This window comes from Myotis myotis, unplaced genomic scaffold, assembly GCF_014108235.1.
Source record: "Myotis myotis isolate mMyoMyo1 unplaced genomic scaffold, mMyoMyo1.p scaffold_m19_p_9, whole genome shotgun sequence".
Taxonomy (NCBI): domain Eukaryota; kingdom Metazoa; phylum Chordata; class Mammalia; order Chiroptera; family Vespertilionidae; genus Myotis; species Myotis myotis.
The window spans coordinates 61183116-61208442 of record NW_023416401.1 but is presented as its reverse complement, the minus strand read 5'-3'; the positions used below and the strand labels follow the sequence as shown (position 1 = coordinate 61208442).

The 25327-nt window shown below is 43.4% G+C and overlaps 1 protein-coding gene and 1 non-coding gene across 5 annotated transcripts in view; both read left to right on the top strand.

The window, feature by feature from the left end:
* The window catches only part of TM9SF4 (transmembrane 9 superfamily member 4), a 54018-nt gene that overhangs the window by 15384 nt on the left and 13307 nt on the right, over nucleotides 1-25327 (top strand). For 3 of the 4 annotated variants that reach the window (XM_036323772.1, XM_036323773.1, XM_036323775.1), the window contains 10 exons: nucleotides 11614-11727; nucleotides 13996-14095; nucleotides 17782-17950; nucleotides 18053-18182; nucleotides 18941-19064; nucleotides 20288-20406; nucleotides 20509-20620; nucleotides 22083-22153; nucleotides 23889-24021; nucleotides 25229-25310. In XM_036323772.1, the coding sequence (XP_036179665.1) occupies nucleotides 11614-11727; nucleotides 13996-14095; nucleotides 17782-17950; nucleotides 18053-18182; nucleotides 18941-19064; nucleotides 20288-20406; nucleotides 20509-20620; nucleotides 22083-22153; nucleotides 23889-24021; nucleotides 25229-25310 (1154 nt within the window). Of the gene's footprint in view, nucleotides 1-11613; nucleotides 11728-13995; nucleotides 14096-17781; nucleotides 17951-18052; nucleotides 18183-18940; nucleotides 19065-20287; nucleotides 20407-20508; nucleotides 20621-22082; nucleotides 22154-23888; nucleotides 24022-25228; nucleotides 25311-25327 lie in introns of those variants that run through there. The other variant, XM_036323774.1, reaches the window with a different exon arrangement.
* On the top strand, nucleotides 10377-10510 carry LOC118663885. The gene has a single exon (XR_004970187.1). It is a non-coding gene; the product is annotated as a small nucleolar RNA SNORA5 (small nucleolar RNA).

Sequence of the window (25327 nt, the reverse complement as noted above, 5' to 3'; positions counted from 1 at the left end):
AAATGTGTGTTGGATTTTTTCAAGTGCTTTTTCTGCATCAGTTGTGATAATTATGTGGTTTTGTCCTTTTTCTATTTATATGCTATATTACAGTAATGGATTAAGCCAACTGTGCATTCCTGGGATAAACCCCACTTTGTCACTTTTTATATATTGTTGTATTTAATTTGCTAATCTTCTCTTAAGGATTTTTAAATCTGTGTTCATGAACAATATTCATTTATAGTTTCCTTTTCTTGTGATGTCTTTTTCTGGCTTTAGTACATGCTTTAAAAAAATTATTTAGACAAATGAGATTATGCTCTTCATATACTGCTGTGCATCTTTTTTCTACTTAATAACTTACGTTGGCAGTCCTTTAATAATAGTTTTACCTCCCTTCTTTTTTGTGTTAATAAAATAAATATCTAGAGAGAGAGCACTTTTTAAAAACTGCCTATTTATGTTCTTTTGGGTTATTTGTCCTTCATTGTTTTGTCTGAGCTCTTGGTATATTGAAGAAATTAGTCCTTTTCAGAGGTGTGGTAAATATTTTTATCCAAATTATCTTTTTCTTTTTCCATGGTGTTTATATTTTTTCATTTTCTTCCTTCCTACATACCTTTTTATTGTATACCTCCTGGATTTTTTAAAAAGCATATCTATATTTTTTTCTAGTACTACTTCTATTTCAATTTTTACATTTCAGTTTTGTCTATTTTCTTCATTACCAGTTTGGATAGCTCTCTGCACCCCTTTCCAATACACTGTCCTTAGCTTCTTAATCCATCATAGCATCTGGAACCTAGTATTGTGATTGGCTGATGACCTGTCCCCCAAATGGCTGAAAACTAGTGGGCATACATTCTATGAGGCTGGCATAATGCCTGGCACATAGTAGGTGCTCAGTAAATAGTGAACTAATTTCTGTACTGGGTAGAGCATGGACTGCTTGGGTTCAAGTCCTGTCTCAGCCAGTATTATATCACCTCTCTGAGCCTCAGTTTTCTGATCCGTGAAATGAGAATAATGAGTCTCTACCTCACAGGATTGTTGTGAAAATTAATTGGGTTATTGCATGAGAAGAACCTAGAACTGTGCCTGGCAGACAATCAGCATTCAGTAAATATTAGCTGCAGATGTTAACAGTATCATCCTTGCATGCTCATCATTTAATGCAACTCACCTGACAAAAAAGAGCACACCTGTTTCTCTACATTCTGATCTTGGACAAGTTATTTATCTTTGGGTCTCGAGTTAACTAGCAATCATCTGAAATGATGACAAAAATTCCCAGGTATCTGTAATTGTGAGGATGGCATAAATCAGTATTTGTAAAATGTCTGCCATAGTGCCTTGTACTTTGTAGGTGCTCAGTGACTCTGTGGCTTCCTGTTGCTTTTTAGTGTTGACTTCCACCAGGGTGAGTTATCCTCACTGTTGGTTTTTTGTTTGTTTGTTTTTTATTTGTGTGTGTGTGTGTACTTGCTCCATTGGTTTGAGACTTTGGAATAAAAGTGTATTGATGTCTTTTGAGTATTTGCTTTTTATTCCTTTTAGGGAGCCTCTGAGTTCCCAAGAGTGGTGTCTATCTGCTAAGATTGGAGGATTCTAGTTGCAAAAGAAGGTAGACCCTAGCCCAGTGATGGTGAACCTATGACACGCGTGTCAGAGGTGACACACGAACTCATTTTTTTGGTTGATTTTTCTTTGTTAAATGGCATTTAAATATATAAAATAAATATCAAAAATATAAGTCTTTGTTTTACTATGGTTGCAAATATCAAAAAATTTCTATATGTGACACAGCACCAGAGTTAAGTTAGGGTTTTTCAAAATGCTGACACGCCGAGCTCCAAAGGTTCGCCATCACTGCCCTAGCCAGTTTGGCTCAATGGATAGAGCATCAGCCTGGAGACTGAAAGGTCCCGAGATGGATTCCGGTCAAGGGCACATACCCAGGTTTAGGGCTTGATCTCCAGGAGGGGGCATGCAGGAGGCAGCTGGTCAATGGAGGGATGATGTTTCTCTGTCATCAATGCTTCTATCTCTCTATCCCCCTTCCTTCCTCTCTAAAAATCAATAAAAAAAATAAAATATGCATGTGCAATTAAATTATAAAGAAAATAAAGTTAAAAAGAAGAAGATCGAACTGGGGTGACTTCTTAGATTTAATTGGCTTGATAACCCAGGAGATTGTAATCCTCTGCCCTGACTTCAAATCACATATCAGATAAGGTAAAGGAAAAAAAAAAAAAAGGGTTCTGATATCTTTCTTCTTAGGAGGGGAAATACTAATGTTTATATTATTAACAAGTGTCACCCCAATAAATTCAGTTAAAAAAGAAGTAATAATGTTAACTGTGTACTTTTCATATATGGCCTTTATTGTGTTGAGGTAAGTTCCTCTTATACCTATTTTGTTGAGAATTTGAATCATGAATGAATGTTGAACTTTGTCAGATGCTTTTTCTGTATCTATTGAAATGATCATATGGGGAGTTTTCTCTCATTTAATGTGGTTTATCACTCACATTAGTTGATTTGCATATGGTAAGCCATTCTTACATCCCAGTGATAAAGCCCACTCCATCTTGGTGTATGATCTTTTTAATGTGCTGCTAAATTTGATTTACTAGTATTTTATTGAGGACCAGAGGCCTGGTGCACTAAAATTCATGCACTCGGGGCGGGGGGGGGGGCGGTCCTCTGCACAGCCTGCACCCTCTTGCAGTCCAGGACCCCTCAGGGGATGTCCGACTAACGGCTTAGGCCCACTCCCCGGAGGACCGAGCCTAAGCTGGCAGTCAGACATCTCTCTGGCAGCTCGACCACCACTGCTGTGCTGGCCAGCTTCTGGCTGAGCAGCGCTCCTCCTGTGGAAGCACACTGACCACCAGGGGGCAGCTCCTGCGTTGAGCATCTGCTCCCTGGTGGTCAGTGCATCTCATAGCAACCAGTTGTTGTGTCTCTGCCCTCCGTCCCCTGTTAGGTCAATTTGCATATTACCCTTTTATTATATAGGATTTTTTCTATCTATATTCATTAAGGATATTGACATGTTGTTTTCTTGTGGTATCTTTGTCTGATTTCGGGATCAGGATGATGCTGGCCTCATAAAATGAGTTTGTAAGTGTTCCCTATTCTGTTTTTTGGAAGAGTTTAAAGATTGGTATTAATTCTTTGAATGTTTAATAAACTGCACCTGTGTGAAACCATCTGCTCCTGGACTTTCCTTTGTTGGGAAGCTTTTGATTACTGACTCAATCTTATTTTTTATTCGTCTGTTTAGGCTTTCTATTTCTTCTTGATTCAGTTTTGGTAGGTTGTGTGTCTCTAGAAATGTATTTGTTTCTTCTAGGTTATCCAATTTCTTACATTTAATTATTCATTATACTCCTGTATGATCCTGCTTATTTCCAAGGCATCTATTGTAATGTTTCCTATTTCAGTTCTGATACTATTTATTTCAGTCTTCTATTTTCCAACTCTTGGTTCTGTTGATATTTTTTTCTATTTTTAAAATTCTCTTTTTTATTTATTTCTGCCCTAATCTTTATTATTTCCTTTCTTCTGCTAACTTTGGGCTTGGTTTGTTCTAGTTCCTTGAGGTGTAAAGATAGGTTGTGTTTTTTGTTTGTTTTCAGATATTTTTGTAATGTAGGCACTCATCACTATAAATTTCCCTATTAATACTGCTTTTATTGCATTCCATATGTTTTGGTATGTTATATTTTCATTTTCTTTTGTCTGAGGAACTTTTAAAATTCTCATTTGATTTCCTCTTTGACCTCAATGGCTGTTCTAGAGTGTGTTAAGTTTCACATAATTGTGGACTTTTTTTCTCTGCCTCTCTTTTTTTTTTCTGTTACTGGTTTCTAGTTTCATTCCATTGTGGTCAGGAAAGGAATGATTTCAGTCTTCTTAAATTTAAGACTTGTTTTGTGACGTGGAGAATGTTCTGCATGCACTTGAATGTATAGTCTGCTGTTGGGTGGGAAGTTCTATATTACATCCGTTAGGTCCATTTAGTTTGTAGTGTTGTTCCAAGTCAGCCATTTATTGATTTTCTGAGTGGATGTTCTATACATTATTGTACATGGGATATTGTTGTATTGCTTTCTTGTTGTATTGCTTTCAATTTTTCCCTTCAGATCTGTCAATAATTGCTTTATATATTTAGATGATCTGATGTTGGGTGCATATATATCTTTTAATTGTTATATCTTCCCATTGAATTGACCCTTTGTCATTATATATATACTAGAGGCCCGGTGCACAAAAATTTGTGCACTGGGGGGTGGGAGGGTGTCCCTCAGCCCGGCCTGTGCCCTCTCGCAGTCTGGGACCCCTCGGGGGATGACCACCTGCTGGTTAAGCCCGCTCCCCGGGGGAATTGAGCCTAAGCTGGCAATCAGACATCCCTCTGGCAGCCCGGGAGCCCTCGGGGGATGTTCATTTGCCCGGGAGCCCTCAGGGGAGAGCAGGCCTAAACTGCAGTCTGACATCCTTAGTGCTGCTGAGGAGGCGGGAGAGGCTCCCACCACCACCGCTGTACTGGTACTGGTAGCCGTCAGCCTGGCTTGTGGCTGAGCAGAGCTCCCCCTATGGGAGCGCACTGACCACCAGAGGGCAGCTCCTGCATTGAGCGTCTGCCCCCTGGTGGTCAGTGTGTGTCATAGTGACCAGTCATTCCCAGTCTTTCTGCTCTTAGGGTCAGTTTGCATATTACCCTTTTACTATATAGGATAGAGGCCTGGTGCATGGGTGGGGACCGGCTGGTTTGCCCTGAAGGGTGTCCTGGATCAGGGTGGGGGTCCCACTGGGGTGCCACTGGGGTGCCTGGCCAGCCTGGGTGAGGGGCTGATGGCTGTTTTCAGGCTGGCCACACCACCTTTAGGGTGGGGGGTCCCCACTGGGGTGCCTGGCCAGTCTGGGTGAAGGGCTGAGCGCCGTTTTCAGGCTGGCCAAGCCTCCCCAATGACAGAAGCTCCCAGCCTCTCCTTTTTTTCTTTTTTTTTTCCTGGGATTTATTTACCTTCTATAACTGAAACTTTGTAGCCTGGAGTGGAGCTCAGAGGTGGCCAGGGCTTGGCTTCCTCCATTGCCAGGGGCAACCCAAGGCTCCAGCTCCATGTCCACGGCCAGCTGAAAGCAGATATCTGGGGTTTGTTTAGCTTCTATAATTGAAACTTTGTTGCTTTGAGTGTAGTTTAGAGCCGGCCGCCGCAGGCGGGGAACCTTGGCTTCCTCCATCACTGGAGCAAGCAAGCCTGCTTGTTCCAGCTCCGTGGCTGCCGGCTGCCATCTTTGTTGGCAGTTAATTTGCATATCTCGCTGATTAGCCAATGGGAGGTGTAGCGAAGGTATGGTCAATTACCATGTTTGTCTATTATTAGGTAAGATAATCTTTGTTTTTAGATGCAGTTTTTGTCTGAAAGTTTATTTTGTCCAATGTAAATAGCCATCTCTGCTTCCTTTGGGTTACCATTTTCATGGAATATTTTTCCTATACTTTCACTTTCAACCTGTGTGTGTCTATAGATAGTTCTAAAGTGAATCTCATAGACAGCATATCTCTGGATCTTGGTGTGTGGTGTTTTTATTTAATCAGCCATTCTACACCTTTTGATTGGGAATTTAATCCATTTATTCCCCAGCTTATTCTAATGTGCATCAGCATTGAGAACCACTTTTCTTTACATACAGATAGGGTGTAGGTGTAATAGATATTCTCAGGGATTCTTGTTTTAAAATATATTTTTATTAATTTCAGAGAGGAAGAGAGAGATAGAAACATCAATGATGAGAGAGAATCATCGATCAGCTGCCTCCTGCACACCCCCACTGGGGATGGAGACTGCAATGCAATATGGGCATATGTTCTGACCAGAATTTAACTGTGACCTCCTGGTTCATAGGTCGATGCTCAACCACTGAGCCATGCTGGCCAGGGCTCCTCAGGAATTCTTAAGCTAGGTCCTTAGACAGGAGGAATAGTGGGAAGTGTCAAGAACTTAAATTTGACAATTAAAAAAAAATCTTTTTTTGAGGGTCATAGTATTCAGCCCTCGCTGGTGTGGTTTGGTTGGATGTCATCCCCTGAACCAAAAGGTTACCAGTTTGATTTCTGGTCAGGGCACATGCAGGGTTCTGGCTCAATTCCCAGTAGGGGGCATGCAGGAAACAGCCAATCAGCGTTTCACTCTCATATCAATGTTCCTCTCTCTCCCTCTCCCTTCCTCTCTAAAAACCAATTTAAAAAAAGAAAAGAAAAGAAAACTCTAAATCACTGCTGTAAAAGAAAATATGCAAATACAAAGTATCCACAAATAAATATAATGAAAGCAAAACACTGTTTCTCTCTCTTTCTCTATCCCTTCCTCTCTCTAAGAATCAATTTAAAATCTTTTGAAAAAAAATCAATTAAAAGTCTTTAAGAAACAAAAAGAACCATAGTATTGCCCTGACTAGTTTGTCTCAGTGGATAGAACATCAGCTTGTGGACTGAAAGGTCCTGGGTTCGATTCCTGTCAAGGGAATATGCCCAGGTTCCAGGCTTGATCCCCAGTAGGGGGCATGCAGGAGGCAGCAGATCAGTGATTCTCTGTCATTATTGATATTTCTGTATCTCTCTTCCTCTCCCTTCCTCGCTGAAATCAATAAAAAAAATATATTTTTTAAGTAGGACCATACTAGGTCTGACCAGTTTGGCTCGGCGGATAGAGCGTCCCTGTGGACTGAAGGGTTCCAGGGTCAATTCTGGTCAAGGGCATGTACGTTGATTGCAGGCACATCCCCAGTAGGGGGTGTGCAGGAGGCAGCTGACCGATGTTTCTCATCGATGTTTCTAACTCTCTATCCCTCTCCCTTCCTCTCTGTAAAAAAATCAATAAAATATATATTTTTTAAAAAGGACCATACTCTTTAACCTTTATGTGAATGGATGGTTTTATATTTTTATAGATCAGAAGTTGGTTGGTGCTTATTACTTTTTTTGATAAGGATTTTTTAAAAAATATATTTTATTGATTTTTTTCAGAGAGGAAGGGAGAGGGATAGAGAGTTAGAAACATCAACCAGCCGCCTCCTGCACACCTCCCACTGGGGATGTGCCCGCAACCAAGGTACATACCCTTGACCAGAATCGAACCCAGGACCTCTCAGTCCGCAGGCCGACGCTCTATCCACTGAGCCAAACCGGTTTGGCTTGATAAGGATTTATTGAGTACCCCTGTCAACAAAACTAGACAAGCGATTAGCTGGAGAGATGGTAGATACTTAAGTGACCATAATTCAGTGTGAAAAGTGCACTTTTGTGGGGCTTTTGATAGAATGCCAAACTGCCCCCTAGAAGTGTTCCTGTTCATAATTCCTTCAGCATATGGAGTATCAAAACAGTGACATTTTAGTGTCTAACATGACAGTGTCATCTTGGTGCAGTCAAAGATTCTAGCATACTATGGAAATACTAGTGACCTGGTGCATGAAATTCATGCACATTAAAAGGGGGATTAATTAGAGGAAATATTTTAATATTGCTATTTGTCCTTTCTCTATAATAGAAGTGTCAGAGATGTAAGAAAATTAGTAAAATGTATATGAAAATATTCCTCCTGTCAGAGTCTGGGGTGCACCATGGGACCCAGAGTCAAGTCCCCGGCCACCCACGTGCACCTCGAAATTGCATGAGACCCAGTCCCGGCCGGTCCCCCTCCTGTCAAGCCCTGCTGGGCAGGGGGCGCAGTCTCAGGTCCCCTGGCCCGGTGCTGGGGTGGGGGGCGCATCCTGAGGTCCCCCATCAAGCCCCGCTGGGCAGGGGGAGCAGCTTCAGGTCCCCCCATCAAGCCCCATAGGGATTGGGGGGTGAGGGGGTGCAGCCTCAGGTCCCTGCTGATTGCTCGTAAAGGCTCCTTAGGGGAACTCTGCCTCCGCTGTGGGTGCAGCCATCTTGTGTTACGGAACCCCCTCCCCCCTGTGAGCACCACCATATATGTGGCAGTGACGGTCAATTTGCATATTCCTCTTTATTAGATAAGATTTGCCATTTTTCATCTGTTGGTCTTCTAAGTAAATTGATTTGAGGTTTATCGATGGTATCTTTGTGTGATGATTGTCTGTTTTCTGCATCTTTTAAAAAAAATTCAGGGTTCTTTTTATTTTTAAACAACTTTTGGATGACAGTTTATGCTAGTAACCCAGGATTTATCTTCCTTGCATTTTAATGAACTGGAATTCAAGCACAAAGGAATTACAGGAAAAAAAGGACAGGGTTTATTTCTCTCACACTAAGCACTCATATTTTAAGGACTGACCAGTGAGGCCTAGTAAAGGGTTCCAGAGAGATGGGACCAAATCTTCCGATAACTGTTCAAATGGAGGAAGTCTCTGATTGAGAGGAAATCAGATGCTCTAGCCAGCACACAGTCATCACAGAAAGAAAGAATAAAACTCTGTTGTTGCATTCAAGACAAATTCATACCACTAAACTCTTCCCTCTGTGCATGCATAGAATATCTGTAGAGGACCAGGCCAGCGTGACTCAGTGATTGAGCATCGAAGCATCAACCTATGAACCAGGAGGTCACAGTTCCATTCCTGGTCAGGACACATACCCAGGTTGCAGGCTAGATCTGCAATGTGGGGCATGCAGGAGGCAGCCGATCAATGATTCTCTCTCATCGTTGATGTTTCTCTCTCTCTCTCTCTCTCTCTCTCTCTCCCCCTCCCTCCCTCCCTCCCTCCCTCCCTCCCTCCCTCCCTCCCTCTTTCTGAAGTCAGTCATATATATATATGTATATATACATATATATACACACATACATATACATATGTGTGTGTGTGTGTGTGTGTGATCTATATGATCTATAGAGAGAGAGAGAGAGAGAGAGAGAGAGGATAGCTGTAGAGGGATTTTCAAGGAACTGGTGAGAGCAGTTGTCTTTGGGGAGCTGAAGTGAGAGGAAAATTTCTTTTTCATGGTATACCCATTTGTAATGTTTTAATTATTTACTATGTTTTACTTTTTCAAAACTTTTTAAAAAGTAGTTATTTTTTTTTATTTTTTTAAATTAAATCTTTATTGTTCAGATTATTACATTTGTTCCTCTTTTTTCCCCCCATAACTCCCCTCCTCCCAGTTCCCGCCCCACCCTCCGCCCTCACTCCCCACCCACTGACCTCATCCATAGGTGCACGATTTTTGTCCAGTCTCTTCCTGCATCTAAAAGTAGTTATTTTTAAAAAGCTTATTCACCCATGATTATATCAAATGTTAACATTAGAGGAAATTTAAATTAATTTAGAAAGATGAAAGAAAGGGAGGGAGGGGTGGGGGTAGGGAGTACTGTCTTTCTTCTATACAGAATCTTGCCCTGTTAGGCAATTTTCTACCTTCTAGTTTTGCCGTTTCCTTTAAAGATTTTCCTCTTCTCATCCCTAATTCCATAGACTTTCTAATTACCAAATACGATACAACTCTTTTTTTTAAAATATATTTTATTGATATTTTACAGAGAGGAAGGGAGAGAGATAGAGAGTTAGAAACATTGATGAGAGAGAAACATCAACCAGCTGCCTCCTGCGCACCCCCTACTGGGGATGTACCCGCAACCAAGGTACATGCCCTTGACCGGAATCGAACCTGGGACCTTTCAGTCCGCAGGCCGATGCTCTATCCACTGAGCCAAACCGGTTTGGCACGATACAACTCTTTTATCCATTTTTCACTGTTGTTTTGGGGACCAAACTATTATTTCATATTTTATAGTGAACACTAGCTGGCAGATACTTATAAATGTTCACAACTAATCCTGGGGAAAACATTCTGTGAATATATTGTTTTTAAGACTTTGATCAACCTGTGTATCTATAAAAAAGTATACTGAGCTCAAAACCTTAAATATTTTTTAAATATATTTTTGTTTATTTCAGAGTAGAGGGGAGAGGGAGAAAGAGATAGAAACATCAACGATGAGAGAGAATCACCGATGGGCCGCCTCCTGCACTCTTCCCACTGAAGATTGAGTTGGCAACCTGGGCATGTGCCCTTGACCGGAACCAAACCCAGAATCCTTCAATCCGCAGGCAAACACTCTATCCACTCAACCAAACCAGCCAGGGCTAAACTTAAACTTTTAAAGCCATTTTTTCTACCATTGTGCTCCTGGTGAAAATGCAGACCAGCCTAAATGTTTGGCAAATCTTCTGAGTGATTTTGATTCCTAAGTTCAGAAAGAATAACCAGCATGGGGAGGGGAGCGTAACTTGAAGGGTGGAGCAGCTGCCAAGGCAAGGTGATCAGAAGGCTGTGGCCAGTGTCTGAAATGAAGGTCTGAAGTGCTGCTGCAGTAAAGGGTGGAGAGAGAAGGCAAATGCAAAGCAAGATTGAGTTGGCCTGCAGCCATGTCAAATTCGGTGCCTGCCCCATCCATGGCAGACACTGGCCCAAAAGGCTGCCATAGAAACACTGTGACTCATGGGCCCTGATCCCTCTGCTGGGCCTCAGGGATAAATTTGGTTACAGACACCAAGAAAAAGAAATAAAAAGAAATATTGAGTTGGTGATCGAGGTATAGATGACAAAAGTTCCTTGTTCAGACCATGCAGAGAGAGTAGCATGAACCTCTAGTTCCTTAAGGGAGAAAAGGATGGTATTAGTGAAGGGAAAGCCATGCTTTGATGGGATGAATTTCTTGAGACCGAGACCAGTAATTGCCTTTGATTCCCAGATGACTACCCTGCATGCAGGTTATTTACTGAGTGCCTACTTTGTGCCAGGCACTGGGAATAGGAATGAAACGAGCCATGCATATATATGTGGGAAGGGCATTCTGTCAGAGGGAACAGTAAAGGTGATGGCCCTGAGGTGTGGAGAAGGGCTTGCTGTCAGGAGACAAGAAGGCCAGTGTAGCTAGAGCTGAGAAGGAGAGTGGGAGGTGATGAGGTCAGTACAACTTTGAAGAAGGCTTATAGGAAAATATGTTGGTATCGGAGAAGCATCCTGACAAAGTGAGCCTGTTACTATATAGAGAAATAGGAATTAATGGAACACTGGAGCTTTATTCCCTGCTAGCTCTACAGGAGAGTGATATAATATAAAATGGTTAAAAGAACATTGATCCAGCCCTGGCCGGTGTGGCTCAGTTGGTTGGATGTCATCCTGTGCACCGAAATGTCACCAGTTCAATTCCCAGTCAGGGCACGTGCCCAGATTGCGGGTTCCATCCAGGTCAAGGTACAAATGGGAGGCAGCCAATCAGTGCTTTTCTTTCATATCTATGTTTCTCTCTCTCTCTCCCTTTCTCCCTTCCTCCCTCTCTAAAATAAATTAAAAACATATTTTTTAAAAAGAATATTGATCCAGAAGTGGGGAAATGTAGCTCCTGTGTTAGTCTTCCCTTTTACCCATGTTAATTATTACTTCATTTATTTTATTGCTCGTTTTTGGAAGTGCAAAATTGATTCCTTGTAGTACTCTTGGGGGCATGTAAAAGGTAGCATCTCAGGCTCCCCAGAGTAGGGACAGGACTGGGTCAGTTAAAGTAGACATAAACCTACTATGACTTGGTCTGCCCCAGAGAGATGTTCACTTCTTTCCCTCATCCCAATCTAGGCCTCTCTTTTTCCAAGCAGGTTTGGTTGCTGTGGTCCCTGCTGCTTCTCTCCTTCATGTGTGGAACAAGAGCCTTCTATGTCCCTGGGGTCGCGCCAATCAACTTCCACCAGAACGACCCTGTAGAAATCAAGGTAAGTCTGTTCCTGGACCATTGGAGCCTCTGTGCTGGGCAGTGTGGTTGAAGAACATGGTGAGCTGGTCTTATCCCTCCTGTGGTTGCAGAGAACAAAGACCAGTGCCAGGCCCTGGCCGGTTTGGCTCAGTGGATAGAGTGTCGGCCTGCAGACTGAAAGGTCCCAGGTTCGATTCCTGTCAAGGGCATGTACCTTGGTTGCGGGTGCATCCCCAGTAGGGAGTGTGCAGGAGTCAGCTGGTCGATGTTTCTCTCTCATTGATGTTTCTAACTCTCTATCCCTCTCCCTTCCTCTCCGTAAAAAATCAATAAAATATATTTAAAAAAAAAGAGCAGTGCCAGTTAGGAACTCTGCCTCTCTCTCTCTCTCCCCGCCTCCATTTTTCCCTGTGTCTGTCTCTCTCAATCTGCCTCTTCTATGACATCTCTACCTTCCTCTTTTATCTGCTCCATCTCCTCTCTTACCAGCTTTTCCTGCCTAACTTATATCGTCTGTACATACACAGCCTATTGTGACCTCTGTTTTTTCAGTGTTAGCTTCTGCCACTAGCTGGCTTCTCCAGTTCTGTATCTCCAAAATGTGTACTGCATGTCTGAGTGGTGGTATACGAGATGATTTTAAGTGGTTGACAAATATATTTTAATAACTTTTCTTTTAACAAATATTAGAAAACTTAGCTAGTATTTCAACTCATGGTTTCATGGCTATCGTTGATTTTCTGTTTTTAATACTGATATATAATGTTTGCTTCTTAAATGTATTTACTGAAAAATGAGTCAGATGCAATAGTAGAATAAGAGGTAAGTAGATCGGGCAAGTTGGTATGTGAACAATTACGATTTGAGAAGTATTGCCCTAAGTCAGGATCCAGAGAGAGGCTTTCCAACTGGGCTACCTCACATTTTCAGGCTGGATGCTGATCTGAGGGTCAGTCAACTGTGGTAAGGTGGAGAGTGGAAGGGAGTCACTTAAAAAATGGTTGACCAAGGGCAGTGGGCAGGTTGACACCTTGATTATGTCTCTAAAACAGTGGACTCTTGGTGGCATTCTCAGAGCCCCAAGCAGGGCTGAGGGTTGGTGGTGGATCTTCTTTCCTAGGAACCAAACTGTAAGGTGGAGATTTGGTGCAGGAGATGTACTGGGGAGACTCTCAGGGTCAGCATTTGGTGGGAGGGAGGGAAGTGGGCTGGGCAGAGGGAACGTTGAGCTATGATACAACTTGAGGCATGTGGGAAGCACTGGAACTGGGATGGCTGGTCCTTCAAAGTTGTTCCAAATTGAGGCAAGAGAACCAGCTCTCCAAACCTCTCAATGGGCCAGTCATAGGACAGACTGCTACCAGGGGATGGGTGTAACCTTATACAAGGCCCGCCCTCCCCAACCAGACTCCCCTCTATCATCACCCAAATAAACATTCTTAGTACTTTGGTCTATTTTTCTTAGCCTTTTTTTTCTGTGCAGTGTTTACAGTATAGAATACTTAGCATTCTCACACCTCCATCAGTCCCCCATAGACAAAATAATGTGTATTTGAAATTTTTGAGTTATCCTTCAGATTCTTAGTGATCCTATAAAACAGAACTAGCAGAACTTACAAAGTTACAATAAATTCTGCTTCTAAAATAAATGTATATTTTTTGCTTCGTTGCCATGTTGATATGAACCACATCTTTACTGCTCTGAGCAAAAACAAGCTTTGAGATTGTGTGAAAATGACATTTTTATTATCCTGAGAATCCCAGTGTTCAAAAGGAGAAGCAGAAAATAAAGTCACAAAGGGCTGTCCACATGACTTGCTCTCACGTACATGTCCCTTAGTTTGCCACCAAATTTTAGGTATTATCAACATTTCAAATTGCTACACATCATGCTCATTTGGGTCATCAGTTACAAGCAGCGTAATGGGATCAAGAAACTGGAAGCAGAGACCACTATGGTTATGAATAAGGAGTAAAACCTCTTTGTTCCTGAAGATTTATCATCATTTGGAGTTATTTCATTAGGAAAGATGCCCAGAAGTGAAATTCCAGGGTCAGAGGATATCAATATTGAATTTGTGATTTTAAACAAAGTCTGTAATATAATCTAGTAAACTTAATGAAATATGAAATAATTCAAAATTGTGGGGAGTAGAGTATATAGAACATTGTAACAGTTTGTTTGCCTTCTAGATAATACTGTCGAGGATGCCAAAGATGGTGGGTACCAGGGAGGATTATTGAAACAGTCTGAATTAAGGAATAATGACCTCTCTTTTCCCACTAGGCTGTGAAGCTCACCAGCTCTCGAACCCAGTTACCCTATGAGTACTACTCACTGCCCTTCTGCCAGCCCTTAAAAATAACCTACAAGGCAGAGAATCTGGGTAAGTTCTTCTCTCTCACTGCTGTCAGCCTGTCCCAATGGGAACCTAAATCTTTTCATAATGATAATAGCAGTTAACCTTTATGTAGCACTTACTGTGTCCTGGACACGGTCTACATCGTTTACATACATATTAATTTAGTTAATCTTCATAACTCTAGGCAGTAGCTGTTATTTTTATTCCCCTTTTATAAGTGAAGGGACTTGCCTCTGGTTATACTGTTAATCAGCAGGTAAGCTAGGCCTGGAATCATGCAGTCAGGCTTCAGACTTGGAGCCCTCAGCTACTGTTCAGATTGGTTCTCCCTTGATTTCTAAATATCATACCTTTTTCTCTCCCTCTCCCTCTCCCTCTCCCTCTTTCCCTCCCCCCTCCCCCGCCCCCCCCCTCTTTCGGGGCTTCTGTAATCTGCTCTACTTTTAATTAAAAGAAAGTGATCACTTCTGGCCCTAAAGGAAGCAGAGACATCACTATAGTTCTTGTTATGCTGTGCAAGACTCACCTCAAGTAATGTGTGAGGCACCAGGGCAATGTCTGGCACAAATGTTCCATAAATAGCAGCCGTTTTATTCTAATTCAAATAATTATCTCTATTTGGCATAATTTCAGGCTTAAAGGAAAAGACATTTGGAGGCATCTATTCAGGACCCAACTATTAGTACTTATTTCTGTGCCTGTCTCAGTGTTAAGGCCTGGAGATGAAAATGTGGAAAGATTGAAGGCTCTGCAGTTGGGCACACTTCTGAGTGATACTGGGTGATCTTAATTGAATGTGGACCCTTGAAGCTGGGGAATGGTCCTGCCTCTTAGAAATAGAAACTTCTGTGTACAAAAGTTATCCTTCCATAATGAAGGCATCCTGCCTTTGTGTAGTGCTTTCCTTCAAGGCCTAGGGCCGTGGGTGGCAAACCGGGGCTCGCGAGCCACATGCGGCTCTTTGGCCCCTTCAGTGTGGCCACGAAGTTTCAATCACACTGTACGTGCACGCCCACACCTGGTATTTTGTGGAAGAGCCACTCTCAAGGGGCCACAGTTTGCCGACCACTGGCCTAGGGGCTTTTTGAGCAGAAGGATCATGTCTTACATTCCCCTCTCTCTCCACCACTTCTGACCCAGTGCCTAACACACAGTAGACATTCAGTAAATGTCCTACTGAGTGGAGCAAAAACATCCTTGATTGAATGCCTGTTGGATTGTAAGTCCTGTACTCTACATTATCATCATCATCACTGTTAATACTTACAGGGCTTTCCTTATGAGCTGGGCACTCTTCTAAGCACTTATGTGCATTAACTTGTTAATTCTCACAATAGCCCTATGAGGCAGCTATTCTTATATTCTCTTATCAAGGGGAGTGAGGCACAAGGAGATGAAGTCTCTTGCCCCAGGGCACTCACCTAGTAAGCGGCAGAATGCAGGAATTCTGGCCATATCCTTAAGCACTTTACTCTGCACATTATCTTAGTTGATTCCTATAGTAACTCTGCAAAGCCAAATATGATTGCCCTATTTCATAGGAGAGGGAACAGCAGCTTCTAGGGTTTGAAAGATTTGCTCAGTGTCATATGGTCAGTAGGTAGAGAAATGGAGATATTAGCCCAAGTTTTTAAACTCTGTGGCCAGATTCTTTCTGTTGTCCCAGGCTGCCTTCTCCAGAAAGGCTCAATGGGGCTGTCTGAGAGCTGTGCTCACGATTATCATACTGATGGAGATTCAGCTCATGGTGTGTGTGTGGCAGATGTACTGGAGTACAACCTCAGACTCTCTTAGAGGAGCGACATTCAAGGTGTATTGCTCGTTTAGCCTGGTTGACTACCTGCTCCCTACTTTAAAAAGTTAAAAGGAATACAAATGAGCCATTCCAGACCAGTATGTTCTCTTTCTTGGTTTAAATTTAATTTCTAAATATCAAGAAGTGATACCCACCTTACTTGGACTACAACCCTGTTCCTCTCTCAGCTTGTGGCCCTGTCATTTGTGTACCAACAACTCACAGCTTCCATCAGTCCTGATCTCTCCTCTCATTTTTATGTCTGGATATCTGACTATATCCAGATATATCAAGTCAAACTAACAAGCTGAAAAAATGCCCTTAGTCTAAATTTGCGATGCTACCTGTCTTCCCACCTAGAACCTGGTTATAGAAACTTCAGTCTTCCTAATAGGCACCCCTCTTCACTCATCCCTTGTATCAGTCAGGACCAGGCCCCTAGATTTCACCTCCTTAGTAGCTCCTGAATCTTGTATACTTGTTTCCATCCTCATCACACCCTCTCGTCCAGCCATCGTTGCTCACTTGCATGACAGACCACCATCATACCGAGTGATCTTTCTGTCTAGGACATTCTTTCCCTATCTGTTTGCTAGTTAACGCTTCTCTCTTCCTTTATAGCTCATTTCAAGCATCACTTGTCTAGAGCAAGTTCCTCTTGTTGAATAATATATTCTCATGTAATCAAAGTCTGCCTTCCCATTAGACCATAAGCTTCATGTGTATGTCTGTTCAGCATTGTATCTTTAGGGCCTAGGAGATAGCCAGTACCCGGTACATGTTTTGGGAATGAATGAATGAATGAATGAGCGAATAAATGACTAGGCAGAGAGTGTCACATCACATAGGTCCACACTGGTAGGCAAATGCTAGACCAAGTGTGTATTCAGGGGTTAGTCCTGCCTGTTGGTTTGGTCAGTTCCTTTGGCTTGTCCCAGTTTCACATCATCACAGTAGCATTGTTATTGTTAGGATGACTCAAAACAAAAGCACCATTGAGTTTAGTTGTCAATCCCTAACTGCTTGGTGCCTGCTGCATGACATCTGGTAGCAGGTTAATCTAAGGCAGGCAGGCAAGGGGAATGCCAGTTCATTAAGTATAAAGATGTTTTGGCTAAAAATTTTGGTGCTGGATTTTATCCCACTTCCCTCCCAGCCTGAATCAGGATATGAAGACACAGATAAATAGGAAACACTATCTGCCTTTGAAGAAGTCAAGGGAGTCAGAAACATAATATGTCAACCCTGTGCAAAGTCACATCATTGACATAAAAGGTGCAGAGGTGATTCTGATGATGAAAATAGTATTTGTTGCCTGCCTACTCTGTGACTGGTACTTAATTTCTCACTGTAACCCTGTGAAGTAGGTGCTGTTATTATCCTCATTTTATAAACGAGGAAAGTGAGGCTCAGTGAGGTTAAATGACTGGCCAGAACTGCTAAGTGAGTAAGAGGCAGAGCCAGCGTTCAGCAGCAGGCAGCCCTCTCCTCACCACTGTATGATGCTGCCTCGGTGCAGAGGGAAATCAGAGGAGGGAGCGAAGAGGTCAGGAAGGGCTTTCCAAGGGTCAAATAGAAGCTGAGCTGGAAGTGTGAGGAGGAGTTTCTCAAAAACCTGGGGAGGCAATAGCCCTTCAAGGCTAAGGAAACGACCTGAGGCCCAGAGGTGTGGAATGAAATGGCATGATTGATGAGCTCTGAAAAGTCCACTGGAGCTAGAGCACAAAGGGGGAGGAGAGGGCAATGGGTAGGAGTGAAGGGGCAAGCTGAGCCTGAATAGGTCGGGTAGAGCATGGAGTGCCAGGCTGCAGAACTGATGACAGCCCTGCAAGTCATTCCTGGGTCTTCGTGGCTCTGCTGACCTCAGCAGCCTCAGGGTTGAAGCTCTGAGCTCCATCTGTCTCTCTTACGGCAGGAGAGGTGCTGAGAGGGGACCGGATTGTCAACACCCCTTTCCAGGTTCTCATGAATAGCGAAAAGAAGTGTGAGGTTCTGTGCAGTGAGTCCAACAAACCAGTGACCCTGTCTGTGAAAGAGAGCCGGCTGGTGGCGGAGCGGATCACGGAGGACTACTATGTCCACCTGTAAGTCGTCCTCTGCTGCCTGCCAGCCTCGAGTTCACATCGGGGAGGGCACTGATGGGAGAGGCGGTTCAGAGGGACTGAGCGGGGCCCTTGGGTTTCCAGCATTGCCGACAACCTGCCTGTGGCCACCCGGCTGGAGCTCTACTCCAACCGTGACGGCGATGACAAGAAGAAGGAAAAAGATGTGCAGTTTGAACACGGCTACCGGCTTGGCTTCATGGAAGTGAACAAGGTAGAGTGTCTTGGTGTGCTCAGAGGGCTGCAGAAGCCACAACCAAAGTCACGAGGAAATATTTAGCTCTGGGACTGGCTGAGGCAGATTCCTCTAGGCGCTCTTGGGCAAGGCTCTTGCAGATGCTACCCAGGAGGTGAAAGGCACAGTTCCTAAAAACCTCAGTTTCTAAAAAAAATTCTGAGGACAAAAACATTTCTTTTGAGGTACAGTCCCTGCCCTCAAAGGGTTTTTGCCCTAATTGCGAAAAGACTGACAGTTGTAAGACCCTGAATCTTAAGTCCCACTCCTTTCTGATCATGTGCCACTGCCATGACGGTTAATGCCAAAGCCGTTCAGAGGGAGCTCGGTTTGCATTGAGATTGTCACTGAGGAGGTGGTCCTTAAAAAACAGGTAGGCTTGAGCTCAGTGGAGTCAGAGGCAGCATTCTGATTGGAGTGAATGACATGAACAGAGCTGCAGAGTGGAGACTGTTCATGGGGCAAGGAGGAGTTTGGAGAGAGGAAGATGGTGACAATCAGATGATGGAAGGCCTTGAATGCCAGGCTTAGCGATGAGCTTTTGTCTGGTAAACCCTAGGGAGCCCTGGAGGGTTTCTGAGCATAGGAGAGCTCTGAGAGCAGTGTTTTGGGAAGGTTGGGATAGCTGGTCTGTTGGACAAGGGGAGTGACCTTATTCCTAGGGTGATCCCCCAGAGTGATTTTCTGGTTGTTCCTTGGCTATTAGTTACTTTGTTTTCTCTCTTGGTCTGTGTTAGATCTACCTGCACAATCACCTCTCCTTCATCCTTTACTACCACCGAGAGGACTTGGAAGAGGACCAGGAGCACACATACCGTGTCGTCCGCTTCGAGGTGATTCCCCAGAGCATCAGGCTGGAGGGTGAGTGGGGAGGTGTGACCAGAGGGGCAGGGCTGGTGGATGGGCCTAGGCTTTTACTCCTGGGTTTTCTCACACTTGATTCCTGAAATAGCTAAAAGGCCCCAATGTAGCATATGGGCACAGCCACGGTAGGGTCACTGCATTCCCATTAGAGAAGGTAGGGGACAAGGGGAGAGCGGACATCTGTTGTGTCCTGGCCTTGCACCTTACAGGTTTACCACCTCTGGCAACCCCCAGGTATATTTGATTATATATGAGGAGGCAGAAGCTCCGAGAGGTTGGTGGCTTAGCCAAGATCAAACAGCAACTTGGGGCTTACCTGGGCCTCTCATAAGAACCAGCCAGCTCCCTCTGGGTTGAAGGGAAAGGGGCAGTGTACAGACAGCTCTCAGGCAACCAGTTTCTGTATTTCTTGTCTTCTATGTGAGTAAGTGGTCTAGACTAAAATTGGCCCAAGCTCAACGGACCTGGTCCAGTCTCACCTTGCTTATTAGCACAGGGCACTCTTTAATTTAGGAGGCCTGGCCTTTTGTCCACAGTGGGTGGGGGTTTCAGGGGGGATGGGGAGTTGTTAATTTGTTTTATTTTTAAGCTATGGAACCTAGTTTTCAAACAAAATCATACACAGAGGCCTCAAATAAAACATTCTGTACTTTCCCAACATCATACTGCTTCTCCTTTGTGAGTGTCATGAGCACAGCTGGACATTTATATTTGATTATTTTGACATCATCTGTCTCCCATTGGGTGTTGGAGGTTAGAGACCCGTCTCCTTTTCTCATCATTTTATCTCCAGCACAATAGCTGAGATATAGTAGATGCTTGTGATCTGTTTTTTGGTTGATTAAATGGATGGATAACAGGATGAATGAAAGAGGCATCTGAGTGGATAACTAAAGTACCAGAACTTTGGGGACTAAGTGAATGAGTAAACATATGATAGACTGAGCCCATATTGCTTTGCATGTGAATGGGACTGATTGAATGAGTAAATGAATGTTTGAATTGCATGAAGGAAGGTTGATAAATGAGGAGCTTAGACCCCTCCCCACACACACCTAAGGCCCTTTGGAAGGTGAGAACTGTTCTCCCAGCCTCTACTCAGACCTGGGTCCCAGCAGCATGTCATCCCCTCAGGCAGCTTCTGAAGGCACCCCCCAGACAGCCCTTGGGTAGTAGCAACGGCCCCCCACAGAAACAGACTGAGTCTCTATTTCTCACAGACCTCAAAGTAGATGAGAAGAGTTCATGCACTCTGCCTGAGGGTGCCAAATCCTCGCCCCAAGAAATTGATCCCACCAAGGAAAATCAGCTGTACTTCACCTACTCGGTACACTGGGAGGTGAGAAGGGGCTGAAGCCTACAACAGGGGAGGAGGGTTCTGGTCTGGGCAGGAGTTGTTTAGCAGGAGGCTTGACTCATAAGTGCTTACTCCCCCCACCAGGAAAGTGACATCAAATGGGCCTCTCGCTGGGATACTTACCTGACCATGAGTGATGTGCAGATCCACTGGTTTTCTATCATTAACTCCGTTGTTGTGGTCTTCTTCCTATCAGGTGAGAGATCTGTAGGTCAGAGGGTTGAGAGGACAAGGAGGTGAGGGATAAGGGGCTGAGGCATCACATCACTTAAGGGGGACTTCTGGGGTGTTCTTGCGGCCAAACATGGATAAAAAATGGGCCTCAGGGCTCTGTGCTAGGCATCAGGTACACAAAGGTGAACAGGATCTGACCTCTACTCTGGAGAGCTCCTAGGGGGGATGGATACATCTCATGCATACATTCAGTCAGTAAGACTGTGTTGCACATTCTGTGCAGGTGCTGTGCCACGTGCTGGGGATATGGTGGTGAGCAAACCCAACCCAGAGTCTATATTCTGGTGGTGGAAGAGACAAAAAAGCAAAGAAAGTGATCAGTGACATGAAGCAGATAAACAAGGTGATCATACACAGCTGTAAGGAAAAGGTGAAGGCTACTTTAGAGAATACCTCTCTGAATGGGAGGAGTCACCTGTGGAAGAACTAGGGAAAGGCTGGTCAGGCAGGGGTCACTGTCCTGCAATGGGACAAGCCTGGCAAGAAACCAGATGGCAAGAGGGTAGTAAGCAGGGGGCAGAGTGGTGGGCAAAGGTGAAATGAAACTGATCATTTTAATATCATATGAGAAGTAAAAATACTGCTAGCTACTGTTTAATATAACCCAGGGCCCATCTGCTGTGCTTATAAGCATTTCAGTCCTCGAAGTCCTGTGAGTTAAGTTAGCTCTAGGTCATACAACCTATTCTCTTAACCACTATACTAGCATGAGTAGGAATTAATCTGGAAGAATGGGATATTCAGGGTATAGGATAGCCTGCGTAAAGGTATGGAGGTGAGAGAGCAATTCAGCTGTGAAGTGATAATAAAAGCAGCAAAGAACCAGGGGCAAGCCCTGAATGGGTTTGCTCAGTGTTTACACCATTGACCCATGGACCAAAGGGTTGTGAGTTCAATTCCCAGTCAAGGTCATGTACCTGGGTTGCAGGTTCAATCCCCAGCCCCAGTTGGGGAGCGGGAGGCAACCATTTGATGTATGTCTCTCAGATTGATCTTTCTGTCTTTCTCCCTCCTCCCTCCTCCCTTCTACTCTAAAAATCAACAGAAAAAATATCCTCAGATGAGGATTTAAAAAAGAAAAAATAGAACCAGGGGTGAGTGAGAAGAGGGGAGCCTGGGAGGAGGTGAGACTGGAGAAGCTGGTAGGACCAGGCCATGGAGTAGCTGGGGTGCCATTCTCCTCATACCTATCCCAGCAGCTCTTTCCTTCCCTTGTCTGGGGGGTGGCCCTCCGTTCACTCCTGCCCGAATACCTGGGTGGAGCTATACCCAAAAGAGGACCTGAGGCAGCTGTATAGCCACTTCTCAGTGGAGGAAGCTCACACATGCCAGTCATCCCTCAGTGAAACACCAGTCCCAGGAAGGCATGCGACACAGAAGACTTGGTTGGCAATGCTGACAACTTCCTCTCCTGTTTGTTTCAGGCATCCTGAGCATGATTATCATTCGGACCCTCCGGAAGGACATTGCCAACTATAACAAAGAGGATGACATTGTACGAGGTCTTGGTTGGGGAGGGATGGAGTTGGAGAGGGAGGACAGAGTAGCCTGCCAGACCCAACGGGGTGTGTGTGTGTGTGTATGTGTATCATTTATAGAGTAAGCCTTAAAAATAGTGAAAAGCAAAAAAAAATGTTTAATGACCCAAAATGATGGGGATAGACTTTCTGATTTCTAAGCATAAAAGCAATGGAAGAAGTCACAGGGGAGAAAACTTGATGAATTTGACATTAAAATTTTTTAAACCAAAAAAAGATGATACAGTTAAAACACTGGTATAAAATCACTTTTAAAAAATCTAGAATCTTTAATGTGATAATGAACAAAGAATTTACAGACAAGGAACTGTACATAGCTAGTAAACATGTGAAAAACTGCTTTCACCTGAGAGATAGCCCCCAAAACTGCAGATTCAAACAGTCATGAGAAATAGTTTAGGTCCTTCAAAATAGCACATATTTTTGTTTCCGTAGACTAATTTTTGGCAAGGTTAATGTGAGATAAGCACCTTCTTGTGCCACCCTTGCCAATGTAAATTGGTAGTTTTCTGAAACGTAATTAATTGGAAGAACATATTATACAGAACATATAATACTATAAAATAGTTGACTTGTTTTAATCCAGTAGATCTTTTAGAATTTTCCTAAAGAAAGTATCAGAAATACAAAGACCTAATCTAGAACTATTTATTGCAGCTTTATTTATAATTTAAATAAACTGGACATTGCCTACTGTTCCATAATGATGGATTGGTTATATTATGATATAGCTGTATAATGAAAAAGTATATAGACATTAAAATAATACTTCTAAGACTATTTATTGGCATGAGGAAATGTTCACAAACATCAACTGAAAATAGCAAGTACACAATAAATATAACTATGATCCCAATTTCAAATTATATATACATATACACAAATGCATAAAGGATTAAAGGAAATATATCAAAACAGTGGTATCATTAAATGTATAAATCATTTTATTTTCTGTATCTTTTTAAGTCTATGAGTATGAGTTTTATATCTTTTGTTCAGTTTTTCTAGATTTTTAAAAAATTTTCTATAGTACACATTACTTTTTTTTTTTTTTTTTTTTAGTCTTCAGATATTTTCTCCATTGATTTTCAGAGAGCGTGGAAATGGGGGGAGAAGCGGGGGAGAGAAAAACACCGATGTGAGAGAGACGCGTTGATTGGTTGCCTCCTGCTCCCTGACTTGGGCCAGGGATCGAACCTGCAACCCAGGTTCATGCCCTTGACCAGAATCAAACCCTCAACTCTTTGGCTCTAACCATTGAGCCAAGCCAGCCAGGGCTTTTTGATTATCATGCCATATACCAAATTTTTTTTACATTTTTATTATACAAGACAGAGCACATATTATTTTTATAATCATTAAAAAATTAATTGCTTCTAAATTTCACCACCCAAAAATTATCAGTTAACATTTTTGTATGTTGATGATTACATTATTTTTCCATGCATAAGGTTTGTGGAACTTAGGGAGATTTATGCAGCTGTAGGCTTCATGTTTGTGTCCTCGTACCCTGTGACATTTCTCTGAAAAGCACTGTATCGTGTCACTTAACACTCCTGTGTCACAGCAGAGCTGATTGACACCTGAGGGACCCTCATCCCTAGTCAGAGTGGGTCCTTGGGGGTGAGCCCTACAGGAGCTACCTATACCAGAGCCAAAGACACAGCCTCACTTTCTGGCCCTTTGCTGTAGGAAGACACCATGGAAGAGTCTGGGTGGAAGTTGGTGCACGGTGACGTCTTCAGGCCACCCCAGTACCCCATGATCCTCAGCTCCCTGTTGGGCTCAGGCATTCAGCTCTTCTGTATGATCCTCATCGTCATCTGTGAGTGGGCCTGGTGTGGGAGGCTGTCACCAGAGCAGCATGGGCTGAGTCTGAGAGAAGGGTAGGCTTTTCTCCCTGAAGAAAAAGGCATGTCAGCATCTCTGGGCCAGATGGAGCTGTCCATCCCAGCAGAAAGGCTAGGTCCTCTCAACCCCAGGCCCTGGTAATTTGATCCTCATCAGAGCTTTCAGCACTGTTGATAGCCCACCATGTCCACTATGTCAGTGAAGCCACACATCAGTGTTGTGAGGTTGGCCTCCTTTTGCAGTTAGGCATGAAGTGATTTATCAAGTCAGCACCAAAATGAGGGCTGGAATCAGATCTTTTTTTTTCCCCCCTCAAAAATAACCCCCCCAAAACTAATATATAGTAGTTATAGGCAGCTCTGAAATCAGTCTGCCTAAAATTATTTTTAAGATTTTATCCAACTTTTTCTTTCGTTTAGAGAGAGGAATGGAGAGGGAGAGAGAGAAAAAGAGAAACATCGATGCCAGAGTGAAACATCAATTGGCTGCTTCCTACAAGTCCCCTACCGGGGATTGAGCCCAAAAACCCAGAATGTGCCCTGACCGGAAATAAAACTGGCAACCTTTTCGTGCACAGGATGACACCCAACCAACTGAGCCACACTGGCCAGGGCTATCCATCTTTTAATTGACATAAAACATTGTAGTTTAAGATGTATGACATAATGATTTGATACGTGTATATGTTGTGAAATGATCACCACAATAAGTTTAGTTAATATTCAATATCTATCATCTCTCATAGTTCCTTTTTTTTCTTGTGATGAGAACTTTTAAGATCTAAGCTCTTGGCAACTAATCTGCCTAGATTTGTATTTCAACTGCAAGCTTTGTGACTGTGAATGACAGGCTTTGTGATCTTAACTTCTGTGAGCCTCAGTTTCCCCATCAAAGAAATTGGGGAAACTAACCTCCACCTCACAGGGTTGATAAAGCAGATGTAGTGGCTAGCATTCATAATGCTCTCAGCTCAATGCCTGGATGGTTGCAAGTACCCTGTGGGCTAAAAGCTGCAGCCCTCTGAACCCCAGCTAAGACCCAGTTTTCTCCTATAAAGAGGAAGGGAGTATACTTATTTTGCTCCATCTGCCCAAGTCCTTGTCAGCCAGCCTGGGATGGGGGATGGGGCCTGGCGATTGATCAGTCACTGACTCTCTCTCCTCCGTCCACTCCCTCCATAGTTGTGGCCATGCTTGGGATGCTGTCACCCTCCAGCCGGGGAGCTCTCATGACCACTGCCTGCTTCCTCTTCATGTTCATGGGGTAGGTGTGTCTGAGCG